This window comes from Canis aureus, chromosome 2 (genome assembly GCF_053574225.1).
Source record: "Canis aureus isolate CA01 chromosome 2, VMU_Caureus_v.1.0, whole genome shotgun sequence".
NCBI lineage: Eukaryota > Metazoa > Chordata > Mammalia > Carnivora > Canidae > Canis > Canis aureus.
Genome location: NC_135612.1, coordinates 27,646,685 through 27,659,781, shown reverse-complemented (window position 1 = coordinate 27,659,781; position 13,097 = coordinate 27,646,685). Strand labels below are relative to the sequence as shown.

Here is a 13,097-nt window from a genome sequence, read left to right as displayed (position 1 = left end):
CTGATTGCTGAGGCTATGACTTCCAGTACTTTGTTGAATAAAAATGGGGAGAGTGGGCATCCTTGTCTTGCTCTTAGGGGGAAAGCACTCAGTTTTTCACTGTTGAGTATGATGTTAGCTGTGGGCTTTTCGATATTTGGCCTTTGTTATGGTGAGATAGTTCATATGGTTTTTATTCTTTTTCTAATAGATGTAATGTGTCACGATTGATTTGCAAATATTGAGCCCCACCCTTGCATCCCAGGAATAAATCCCACTTGATTGTCATGATTTTTGTAATGTGTTGTTGGATTGGATTTGGCTTGATAATATTTTGTTGAGGATTTACATCTGTATTCATCAGAGATACTGGCCTGTAGTTCTCTTTTTTTGTGTATCTTTATTTGGTTTTGTTATCAGGGTAGTGCAAGACTCATAGAATGAATTTGGAAATTTTCCTTTTCTTCTATTTTTTTGAATAGTTTGAGGAGAATGCATATTAACTCTTCATTGAATATTTGCTATAATTCACCTGTGAAGACTTCTGGTCCTGGACTTTTATTTGCTGGAAGTTTTTTGAAAACTAATTTAATTTCATTGCTAGTATTCAGTCTGTTCATATATTCTGTTTCTTTCTGATTCAGTTTTGGGAGGTTATATATTTCTGAGAATTTACCCATTTCTTTTAGATTGTCCAATTTGTTGGCATATAATTTTTCATAATATCCTTTTATATCCCATGTATTTCTGTGATGTTGGTTGTTATTTCTCCTCTTTCGTTTATGATTTTGTTTTAGTCCTCTCTCTCATTCTCTCACTCTCTCTTTTTTTTTTGATGAGTCTGACTAAAGGTTTTTTTTTTTTTTTTGACTAAAAGTTTATCAGTTTAAAGAACCAGCTGCTCGTTTCACTGGTGTGTTATATTGTTATTTTTAGTTTTTATTTCATTTATTTCTGCTCTAATCTCTATTCCTTCCTTCTACTGGTTTTGGGTTTTTGCTCTTCTTCTTTTTTTTTATTTTTAAAGATTTTATTTATTTATTCTTGAAAGACAGAGAAAGAGAGGGGTAGAGACATACTCAGAGGGAGAAGCAGGCTCCATGCAGGGAGCCTGATGTGGGACTCCATCCCGGATCATGCCCTAAGCCGAAGGCAGGTGTGCTTACTGCTGAGCCATCCAGGCGTCCCTTTTGTTCTTTTTCTAGCTCATTTAGGTGTAAGTTTAGGTTGTGTATTTGAGATTTTTATTACTTCTTGAGGTAGGCGTATTTTGCTGTAAACTTCCCCCTCAGAACCACTTTTGCTGCTTTCCCAAGATTTTTGGTTATTGTATTTTTGTCTCCGTATAATTTTAAATTTTCTCTTTGATTTTTGGGTTGACCCATTCATTGTTTGGTAGCATGTTAAATCTCCCTGTATTTGTGTTGTTTCCAGTTTTTTTTCTTGGGGTTGATTTCTAGCGTCATAGTCTTGTGGTCAAGAAAAGATGCATGGAATGACTTCTATTTTTTTGAATTCTATTAAGACTTGTTTTGTTGCCTAATATGCGATCTGGAGAATGCCCTGTTGTGCACTTGAGAAGAACGTGTATTCTACTGTGTAGGGATGGAATGTTCTTTTTTTTTTTTAATTTTATTTATTTATGAAAGATGCAGAGAGAGAGAGGCAGAGACACAGGCAGAGGGAGAAGCAGGATCCATGCAGGGAGCCCGATGTGGGACTCCATCCTGGGACCCCGATGTGGGACTCCATCCTGGGACACCAGGATCATGTCTTGGGCCAAGGCAGATGCCCAACCAATGAGCCACCCAGGCATCCCCTGGAATGTTCTGAATATATCTGTTAAATCCATCTAGTCCAATGTGTCATTCAAAGCCACTGTATCCTTGTTGATTTTCTATTTGGATTTAAGTGGGATGTTAAAGTCCCCCACTGTTACTGTATTACTGTTGATTATTTCCTTTATGTTTGTTATTAACTGCTTAAAATATTTGGATGCTCCTGTGTTGGGTGCATTTCTTTTTGTATTTAAGATAATTACGCAAACTTTTTTCATTGTTAAGTGTTCTTTATAAATACCCGTTTATATTTCTTCTCTATACTGACCATTACAAAAAAAAAAGTCTATTCTAACACCCAAAGATAAGTGATGTTAACATTTTGGTGTAAAATTACAGTCCTTCTATGAATATATATGAATGCATAAGAGTTTTTAGAATTAAGATTGAGATTATAATTTTTTATTTATCGTGGGTATTTGGTTATATCATTGAATATTTTTCTGGTTTCATTTTTTTTTTTTAAGATTTATTTACTCATGAGAGACAGAGAGAGAGAGGCAGAGACACAAGCAGAGAGAGAAGCAGGCTCCATGCAGGGAGCCTGACATGGGACTGGATCCTGCCTCTTCAGGATCAGGCCCTGGGCTGAAGGTGGCGCTAAACTGCTGAGTCACCTGCGTTGCCCTGGTTTCGTTTTTAATGGCTTTACATTAGTATTTCATTGAGTGAATATATTGTGATTAATTTACTTATTCTTCTGTTAGAATAAGCATTTTGTAAATAAAATTTTTTCCATATATAGGATTACTTTAGTATTTCCAGAAGTAGAATTTGAAGCAAGTACTGTGGATATTTATAAAGCTCTGAAATCATATTTTTGGAAAAGTTTTTAATTGCAAACTGGTTTCCTTCTGTTTTTTCCTCTTTATTGAGTTACATAAAGGAAGTGCAAATTGGTTTTGGTATTAGCCTTTGCACAGATGGCAATTAAAGAATGTAATAACTCCTTTGTTGCTTTAAGTTTCCCAAAGGCAATCTGAAGTGTTAACACTACTATCCACTTTTAGTAATATGCATGGTTAATGGAAAGATTATAGGATTTCATTTCACAAAACAAGAAAATCTGGATTGGTAAATGTCAAATTTTATAATTAAAAGTTTATAGAAGGAAATTTTATTAAATTTTATTTTAGGCAGTCTTTCATAGAAAAACTCTGTTCAGAAGTTGGGCTTGATAATATATTTACATTAATCTTTCCTTTCATTTTGGATTTAAGTATTCTTTGTAGATCTCATCATTATTGCCCTATTTTCTAAATTGTGAATTGCACGGTATCTTTGCTTTCAAAGAAGTAACCCTTCTGTTATGTGTTTGTTCTTCTCAGATATCAGTAGCTAAATTTGGCATAATTTTATAATTTGTATCTTATTTATGTCTTATCCTTTTTAGAGGGAATATGATGTATAGATTCTTTTTTTTTTAAACCTATATTTTATTTGGCATTTATTCCTATTTTTTTTTAAAGCAAATGATGCTTTAGTTCCAAATTAGTTAAGAATGTGTAACTTGATCAGGAATGGTTTTGGTCACATAATTTTATCTAGAAAGGACTGCAAAATTTAAAAATTTCTTTTATTGAGAATAATTGGAGCGTTAGTACATTGTAGATCTTACAACTATAATCGTGTTTTTATATTTATAATATATACTAAATCATATTAAAATGATATACTGAGTATATTTATTCTTATTTCTTTATGCCTCATTTTAAAGTATTGGGCCTTTGGGCTCATGATATTTTTACATCATTGGGTAGTGGATATTATTTTAGGGAGTGAGTTTGTTTAAACACTTGAGCTAAAGTGTTTTTCTCTCTTTTTCACAGTTGTGTGGAATTTGACTTGAATGTAAACAATATTGTTGGAATAAGAAACACATTCCTTCTCAGAACTTATGCATACCGTAAGTTATTTCCAAATAATTGTCATCTTCTCTATATCTTTCATTCTTTATTCTTTTTTAAAGGTGTTTGTAATAAATACTGACATCTGTTTAATTATGTTTATGTATAGTATCTCATTTTATTATATGTATAATATATTGCTACACTAAAATTATATACTACCAGAGTTATAGGTCAATAAAACAAATTTTAATAATTGATAATTTTAAAAGGTGATTAAGATACCTTTTAAAAGTAAGGCATATTTATGGTGAACATAATATTTAATAAACAGGGAGGCAATACTCTTTGTTGGAGTTGGGAAATGATATAAACTTTCAAAGAAACAATAATTTCTTATCATTTTTAAGTTTTAATTTTACTTTCAGTTGAAAATCGAGTTCGTCCGTTAGTACTGGTGATTAAGAAGTGGGCGAGTCACCATGAAATAAATGATGCCAGTCGTGGTACTTTAAGCAGCTATAGTCTTGTATTGATGGTTTTGCACTATTTACAAAGTAAGTATTTTGGGTTTTTCCCAATTTTTAAAGTGAAAACACAGTTAAACTTCATTATGATGTCTTCTCTCTTGACTATCTTCAAACAGTATTATTTTAAAAAGTTCTTTTTAAGACCTATAAAACCATATTTCTTAATTCATTGCTCTGAACAAATGTTTTAGAAATATTACTCCCTGGGGGCACCTGGGTGGCTCAATCCATTAAGCATCCAACTTTTGATTTTGGCTCAGATCATGCTCTCAGGATCATGGGATCAAGCGCCTGCACTGGGCTCTGTGCTGGGCTGGGCATAGTGCCTGCTTAAGATTTTTCTCTCTCCGTCTGACTGTAAACTCCCCGCCACCTCCAAAAGAAGAAATGTTATTTTCTGGAAAACATAAGGAAGTTTCACTGTGTTTTTTATTTTATGATAGTTTTTCAGTATTAACTTTTGAATTCAAAGAACTTTTACTGCTGTATTGTGGACCCATTATGTTGAGGCACATGCATGTTCAGAAGGTCTATAAAAATAAGCTCAAGCACCATTCATCATGTTTTTTTAATTTTTCACTTGAGGCAGGATTTTCTTTTTGGTCAAAGAAGTTTTTATTCCTTGTGAACAGGCATGGAGAATGGGCAGAAGACTTCATGTTAATATAATAGACCCTTTATCAGGATGTCTAGGGTCTGATCTGTTCTGGGTTAATGTTATGTCCATAGTTTAGGAAGCAAATATAACATAGTGATATTTATGTCCATACCCTTTGGCTCAGTGTGATTTGGTGATTCCATTTCTAGGAATTTATCCCAAGGTAATCAGGGATGCATGCACGGATTTATATAAGGCTGATTTTCATGGTGTTTGTTAAAATAATAGAAGATTAGAAATCTAAATTTATAAGAATGGGGGAATAATTGAAATAATTATAATGTTAGCCACTAAAAATGATGCCCTAATATTTAATGATATTAAGAAAATACCCATGATATACTCTAATATATGTGATACCAATTTTAAGAATAGTATCTATTAGAGTTTATATATATTCATATGTATACAAATATTGAAATGTTATGTCAGAAATTTATCAATTATTTAGATTTAGTCAAATGTACTTTTTAAGTCACAACTGAAACTAAAAAATGAATAGACACTAGTTGTGATTTAAAAATTAGATTTGACTACAGCATTTAACATATATGAACGTCCATAATATATGCTCTTTCCTTCCATTTTTATGGATTACATTTGATTGTCGTCTTTAGAGAAAGTGTACTTTAGGGGTGCCTGGGTGGCTCCGTCTGTTAAGCATCAGACTCTTGATTTCAGCTCAGGTCATGATCTCTGGATCCTGCAATTTAGCCCCAAGTCAGGCTCTCTGCTTGGCAGGGAGTCTGCTTGAGATTTTTGCCTTCTCCCTCTTGTCCTTGCCCCTCTCCTCTCAAATAAATAAATCTTGGGGGAAAAAATATACTTTAATTACAGGTGCCCCAAGGTGGTTTGGCAAGCAAGTTGAAAGTTCAGACATTAGTATTTTACCAGTGTTAAGAAATCATGTTAAAATTTTGTTTAGATTTTGTTAAAGGTTTTTTACTTTTGACAAAGCAGTCCCATTTACTGAGATAGTTTGTAATTAATGGCACTCTAATCACTGTTTCTAGGTCTTTGTTAAAGGACCTCAACTATGCAGAACTAAAGAATAACTGAATTATTTGGCAAATTTTAAGAAGCTACCCCTCACTAGAAGAAATTAGGTTGAAATAAGTAGCTGTATTTTTTTCATCATGCAAGAGTCTGCAAGGTGTATTGAGCAGTTCCAGTCACGCCAGAGTGAAGTAGTAGTTGTGATTTTGGCCAAGCTATTCTATCTCTCTGATCTTAATATTCTTACTTATAACAGGAATAGTTGGATTAGGTGGACCTTTAAGTTTCATTTAATTTCTTAAATGTTTTTAATATCTTTTTTTGCCATGAATAGAGAAAGGAAACAGACTTCTGTATGTAGAAAGGTTGAAAAAGATGAAAACATTTCCTATGATGAATTTCAACAGTAATAGACTACATTTGCTTGAAAGTGACTGAGGAAAGTATGACGGGCAAAAACTCAATGACAAGAATTTTTTTTTTTTTTTTTTAATTTTTTATTTATTTATGATAGTCACACAGAGAGAGAGAGAGAGAGAGAGGCAGAGACACAGGCAGAGGGAGAAGCAGGCTCCATGCACCGGGAGCCTGATGTGGGATTCGATCCCGGGTCTCCAGGATCGCGCCCTGGGCCAAAGGCAGGCGCCAAACCGCTGCGCCACCCAGGGATCCCTCAATGACAAGAATTTTTAATGACAATCTAAGGTTAATAATAAAAAGGCAAAAGTATCAACTGGCTAGAAATAATAATACAAACGAAATATTCATAGACTATTTACCATGTTACCAGACCTGGAACTATCTCAGGCATTTTAAAATTACTCTTGAATTCTCAGAATTGTTGCTTAGTGCTGTTGAAGATCTATTTTTAGTTGAATTTTTGATGGATCAGAATGGAATGTTTATATGTATAAATTTATGGGGGCTTGACCAGAAAGCTCTCATCTGAAACGTAAGCAAAGTAAAATCTTAGAGAGTAGTTATTCTGAAGGCGTTATCGATTGATCAGATGCTGCAATCTAAGTTTTATTTTGCTTTTGAGAAATTTAGAAGTTTTAAGTCCAGAATTTTGAAGAAAAAATAGATGTTATAGCCAGATTCTTCCTGAATGTATGTTGCTTTGGGTAAAATAAACATTTGCAAAACTACTGAAGGCTTTGAGGTTACTATGAGGATAGTGTTAATAAATAACTGCCATACTATACCAGTTGCTTTTTTTTTTCTTTAAAATTTTATTTATTTATTCACGAGGGAGAGAGAGGGAGAGAGAGAGAGGCAGAGACACAGGCAGAGGAGAAGCAGGCTCCATGTAGGGAGCCTGATGTGGGACTCGATTCCGGGTCTCCAGGATCACGCCCTGGGCAGAAGGCAGGTGCTAAACAGCTGAGCCACCCAGGGATCCCAGACCGGGAGAATCTTAAGCAGGCTCCATACTCAGCATGGAGCTTCATGTGGTGCTTGATCCCACAACCTTGAGATCATGACCTGAGCTGAAATCAACTGACTCAGCCACCCAGATGCCCCTCAAATTGCTTAGTTCTAAAGGCTCTTTGTCTATTGAAAGACCCTAATGCAATGGTTGGTATTTGTTTCTCTCTTCTAGCATTCCAGTTACTATTCTAGAGTGAGAAAATTTTTTTTCTAATTCTCTATAACCTTTTCTTCATTTTTAAAATTTTACTTTATTAGGAGTTTTCAGTGAGAAAGGAATTCAGGTTTTTAAATAAGTAAACTCACTTCTCATAAGATTTTCCAGTTTGACTTCTGTATTATAGCAAAAATTATTAGTCATTAAAAATATTATATGAATATAAAGACTTTTAGGATTAAAATAACTGGGGCTTGAGTTTATTTGTAGGATCTTCTAGAATTTTGAGCATTTGAATGACTCTGGGAAAAATATTTTTACTTCCTAAGAGTGGTTCCGGTAAGTAAGGAGTTTTTCCCTCAGTCACACACTGAACATTCAAGAGTATCATGGAATTTTATTTTATTCCAATTTCAACTTGGATATGAGGCATGATACAGAAGAGAGATATAAATACTATGGGATAGAAATGTATACATTTATAGTCACAGTTGGAGATAAGTTGGTAATAATGATTGGTTTTGTGTACCTAATGTATTCTAGAAGTCATTTAAAAAGGTTTTTGCTATGTTGCAAATTAAAGATAATGGTTACTGAGTTTACTTAATTATATATAATGTATCTCTAATTCTTAAAAAATACGTAGTTTATCATACAGTATTATATTTGGTCTTTAATCTTAAATCTTGAAAAATACATTACTTGTATCCTACCGTACTCAAGATATTGTATTTTTTTTATTGTGAATATTAAGCATTTTGCTTTTCATTTTATTCCCTTTATACTATAATGTGGAATTACTGTTAATGCATTTAATGACGTTGGATTTTGGTAAAGCTATTGAAGAATGAAGAATGACAATTAAAAAAGTAATTTATGAAGATAATGATTCCTTTATATGAAATTTTTATTTTTTTATAGCCAATTGTGGTATAAATATCCTGATTTATATTTCTAAACTTGTTGAGGCCTTCTTTATAAAAATTTGTGAAGATGAAGATTGTTTTTCAGTTTTTTCCCCAGTAGATCAGTTTCCTAAAACTGAGAAATTAAAAATAAAGGGGGCAGTTATGATACAGATGTTGTTCTTTCATGATACAATATCATTGGACTGTATTTAAATTTTTTCTTTTTAGTAGCTACATCCATCTTAACAGTGTCCATTCAATATCTGTAGAACAATCCTTGTCTTGCTTATTTCGTGTTTGTGTCTGATGTTGGACCAAATGATGTGTGTCCATTGATGGCCTATTTTTCTAAAACCATGTTTAAAGAACATTGGTTTATATAGAAGCATACATAGTTTATTAACAAACCTTAAGTTATCAACTTAGATATATTTGAAATTTAAATTTTTAGGGATCAGAATTAATTCACAAAATATACAGAAACTGTTGAATTTAAGCAGAAACCCTTATAGTCTTATACTTGGGGTGTAGCTTACAAATTATTGTTTTGTAAAATGAATTATGTGAATCACGGAAGCTTTAAACTTTTTTTTTTATAGCCCTACCTGAACCCATCCTTCCATCCATCCAAAAAATTTACCCAGTAAGTGTTTCTTATAAATTATTATAATACATATTATGACAAGTATATGTGGAACTATTATATGCAGTATTAATGTGAATATAAAAGGTGTAATAGTTACCTTCTAACTATATGATAACATTTTTTATACAGGCTGAGGCATTGGCCACCAGCACATTAAAAATACTTCACATACTTTTTTGGAAGACTGTGATATTTTATTTGGTTATTGTCAGACAGTCTGGTCATTTATGTTAATGGTAGAATTTTTTGCATGATGCTCATGATTATCCCAAATAGGAATTAAATATGCTCAATTGGTCAAGGCCCAGTTAAACTCATTCTAGTTTTCTTCATGCTATTTTCAATTATAGTTTTATAGCATTTTTCTAGTTAGTAACTCAGAAGTTTTTCATCCCAATGTATGTATACTTTGAAAGCAGGGGAAAAAATTAAAAAGTTGAACAATTGGATAATCATTTTATCTTTCATTTGATTTCACCAAGTCATACCCAAAAGAAGTAACATCAGTATGCTCCTTGTGTGCATAATATTAAGACTCCTGAAGTTGATTGGAAACATTAAAGAAGTGAAGTGTGCTTAGTAGGAAAAGTTTGGTATGTACTCAGTTTGAGTTTAGAGAAACGTAGGTCATGTACATACTCGCAATCTATATACTATTTACTATTATTTATTTTCCAGTTTTTTGTGTTCTTTTTTCCAGAATTCTGTTTTCTTGTTTTATAGTCCTACTGTTTCTGTTTTCCTTCATAGTCATCCTTATTCCTGGTTATTTGGAAATATGTAACTATCTGTTTAGATTGTTTAACCTTCTGAAACCATATAATTTTTACCTGTTTTATAAACTTAAAAAAGAGCTGTTTTCTAAACTTACTAAATAGTTGCAAAACACAGTATCTGGCTTGAGTGATCAATTTTCAAAGGACATACTTTGTATGTATCATACAAAATGTGAATCTACTTGACTGGAGTCTAAATTAAATATAGCTTAATTTTTGATAATGGAGAAGAACTGATGTTCTGTTTTTGAACATGGGTTGTTATTGTAATGCACACATGCAAGATGCTGGGTAATAAAAGAATCATTGTGATAGAGTTTTCTTGTAATGAGGACCCACCAGTTTGTGGTGGATCATGTGGTAAAGACACCATCTATAAGAATCTTCTGGAATCTGGATATCCTGTGTTTCTCATTTTAAAAACTAATTTCTACTGTTATGAAGAACTATTGTAATGAATTTCAGTTATTGCTAGGGATCAGTATTTATGCTTTCATAAACATTATGAAAATGAAAGCATCAGAAGGTATAGAAATAAAAGTAACTTGAACTTTTGGCCTTAACCTTGCATAGTTTTCTCCCTCCAATAAAGTATTGACTCTTTAGCTTATACTGAAAGGTCAAAGATGATGACTGGGTGTTTACTGTTTCATTTTTTTGTCCCAACTTTTTTGTTCTTTAAGACCTAGGTTTCAGTATAGAAAGAGCTGTGTATATTTTTCACATACAAAGCATCTACTGGTTAAACTTATCCTTTAGTCTCTTATTCTGTATGGAACAGATTCTTCTACAGAAATCTCAGTTAAAACCCTGTGCTACATGAGCTCTTTTTTACTAATATAAAACACTAATGAAATCTCAGTGTAATGCACTATGCTGGAGAACAGAATAGACCTACTGCTTTTATTATTGGATACCCAGGTTCTTAACTAGTATATCTTAATTTAAAGAGCCTCATTTTTTACTTCTCTTTCACGTTTCTAATTACTGGCTTTCCCCCATGACAGAGTTTTGACTTCTCTTTACATACACCATCTTCACCCTACACTCTCCACCCGTTTTGGTAATAATCTTATTTCTGTACCTGTAATAAGGAGCTAGATTAATACTTGGAGTTCAGCTCCAAGTCCTTAAAAATACAAATAGCAAGACCTGCTAGATTTAAGAATGTCTTAATTTGCTTTCAGGTGTGGTTACATTATCATAAATATTTAAAGTACATTATCTTTAAGGTTGATGCTTACATGGTTAAGGACTTACTGTCCACTCTAACAAGATTTTAAATTTTATCTGAAATCTGTAAGGTGATTTATCAGTAGAGTGCTTTTCTCAGTGGTCCATCAAATGGAACAAACAAATCAGCTTATTTAGTATCTATTTTATGTCTGTACTCTATAAATTTTATCTACAGTATCCATCCTTAATCCTAAACAAGTAAACTTCTATAGTATTATTATCCTTGATTCACAGATGAAGAAACTAAGTCTTAGGAATGTTATATTATTCATTTAAGCTGTACAGTCACAAATTATGGATCCAGAAACTGATATTTTTTCTCTTTTTCTGTGCTAAGACAAAATGATAGTAGTATTCAGTAATATATCATTTGTGTATATCTGATTGTTTCTGTACAGATAAACTATTCTTTATGAAAAACATGTATGACAGAATTTCAGCTTGTATAAATAAGTTTGAGAATGACTTAAAACTTTATAGTAAGAAAAAAAACTTTGTTATTTTACAAAGGAACAAGGTTCTTTTAAATTTTGAGCTTCTCTAATATAGTTAAACAGAATTTTAAAAGTAGGATAAAAACTTTGGAATAGAATAACATGTTAAATGTATTATGCTTTTTTTAAGTTATTTTCATATTTTCTCAAACTTATGGTAATATATTTATTTTAAAAATGGGTTTGGTGTTTTAATTCAGTTAGGATACTAAATTAGGCAAGAAAAGGATGAAAGACTATAACCGTGCCTCTGTTTTTAAAGCTGTATCTTAATATAGTATAGTTTTATTACTACTTAATTCTTATTGATTTAAAAAGGCAACATGAGTCATAGAGGACAGAATATTTAGTATGGAGTTAAACAAGGAAATTGAGAAAATTCACATATAGAAACTCAGGGTAAGCTTATGGAGGGGATCTTTATTTTAATGCAAGCATATTATGAGATTTACCTACATTTAGAAGACAACTTATATTTGTTTCTTTCTCTAATGGTATCTTCATATTCCAGAATGCCATTTTTATAGTTATGAGATTAGAAATTCTGAGAATGTAGAATTCCTCTGTGCAGTTGTATATTGAAAATATATTAAATTTTACATATATGCATATGTATACACATATAGCAACTTTTTTCAATTTTAAAATGCATATAATATGTTGAAGGATTTTAGTTATGTAAAACAGGCTATAAATGAATACCTTTAAAAAGAGAAATTTAAAAATTTTGGTGAAGTCTGTTTTGATAAGAAACATTTTCTTAAATTTGATACTACTTAAATTTTAAAAGTTATAAGGAAGTTAATTTTGAAATACATTATTTCAGTAGGTAACCATCCTGCATTGTATGAATTGTAGTTCTAACGATAATGATGCCTGGCATATACTAAATAATATATAGGGAATTCTATTGCTGCTATGCTTTACATACATTGTATCATTTAATTCATATTACTGTTCTATGAGTACTGTTATTTTTCTTATATTGTAGATGAAGAAGCTGAACCTTTGGAGAGCTAAGTACTTTGATTAAATTCATATGGCTAATAGTTTCAAAGTTAGATCTGACTCCCAAGCTCATGCTCTTAACCACTTCATCATAGTATTTCTTTATGATACTTATGTTGATTTCAAAACTTTAAACTTTTTACTAAAAGCAGATATAATTTAAAGGAAATTTAATGATCGTGTCTTTAACATGTTATCACCAATTAGTGGTAATCTACATACAACTAGGAAAGCTTGGTAGAACTTCAATATCATTTAGGTCTTTCTCTCTTCAGGCAGAACTCTGCTTAAGTACTCTATATCAGTTATCTTTTTCTTTGAGACCTTACTCAGTGTTTATATCCAGGTTCTAATAATTCATATTGTTAGAATAGTATATAACTTAAATTTCTTTGTTTGCCTGGAGGTAGAAAACAGTCATCCTTCATTTAAGTCATGTATCTTTTTTTTTTTTTTAGTATATTTTTTATTTGTTTAGAGAGATAGAGCATGCATCCACACATGTACACATGGGGAGAGAGGCAGATGGAGAGGGAGAGAATCTCAAGTAGACTCTGAGCTGAGTGTGGAGCCTGATGCCAGGAGTCTGCTTC

General features: G+C 32.1%; 1 protein-coding gene across 2 annotated transcripts in view; it reads left to right on the top strand.

Annotated features, from left to right (window-relative positions):
• Nucleotides 1-13,097, top strand: part of TENT2 (terminal nucleotidyltransferase 2) — a 62,758-nt gene that overhangs the window by 28,653 nt on the left and 21,008 nt on the right. For both annotated transcript variants that reach the window (XM_077866949.1, XM_077866955.1), the window contains exons 9-11: nucleotides 3,647-3,723; nucleotides 4,093-4,221; nucleotides 8,944-8,987. In XM_077866949.1, the coding sequence (XP_077723075.1) occupies nucleotides 3,647-3,723; nucleotides 4,093-4,221; nucleotides 8,944-8,987 (250 nt within the window). The remainder of the gene's footprint in view (nucleotides 1-3,646; nucleotides 3,724-4,092; nucleotides 4,222-8,943; nucleotides 8,988-13,097) is intronic.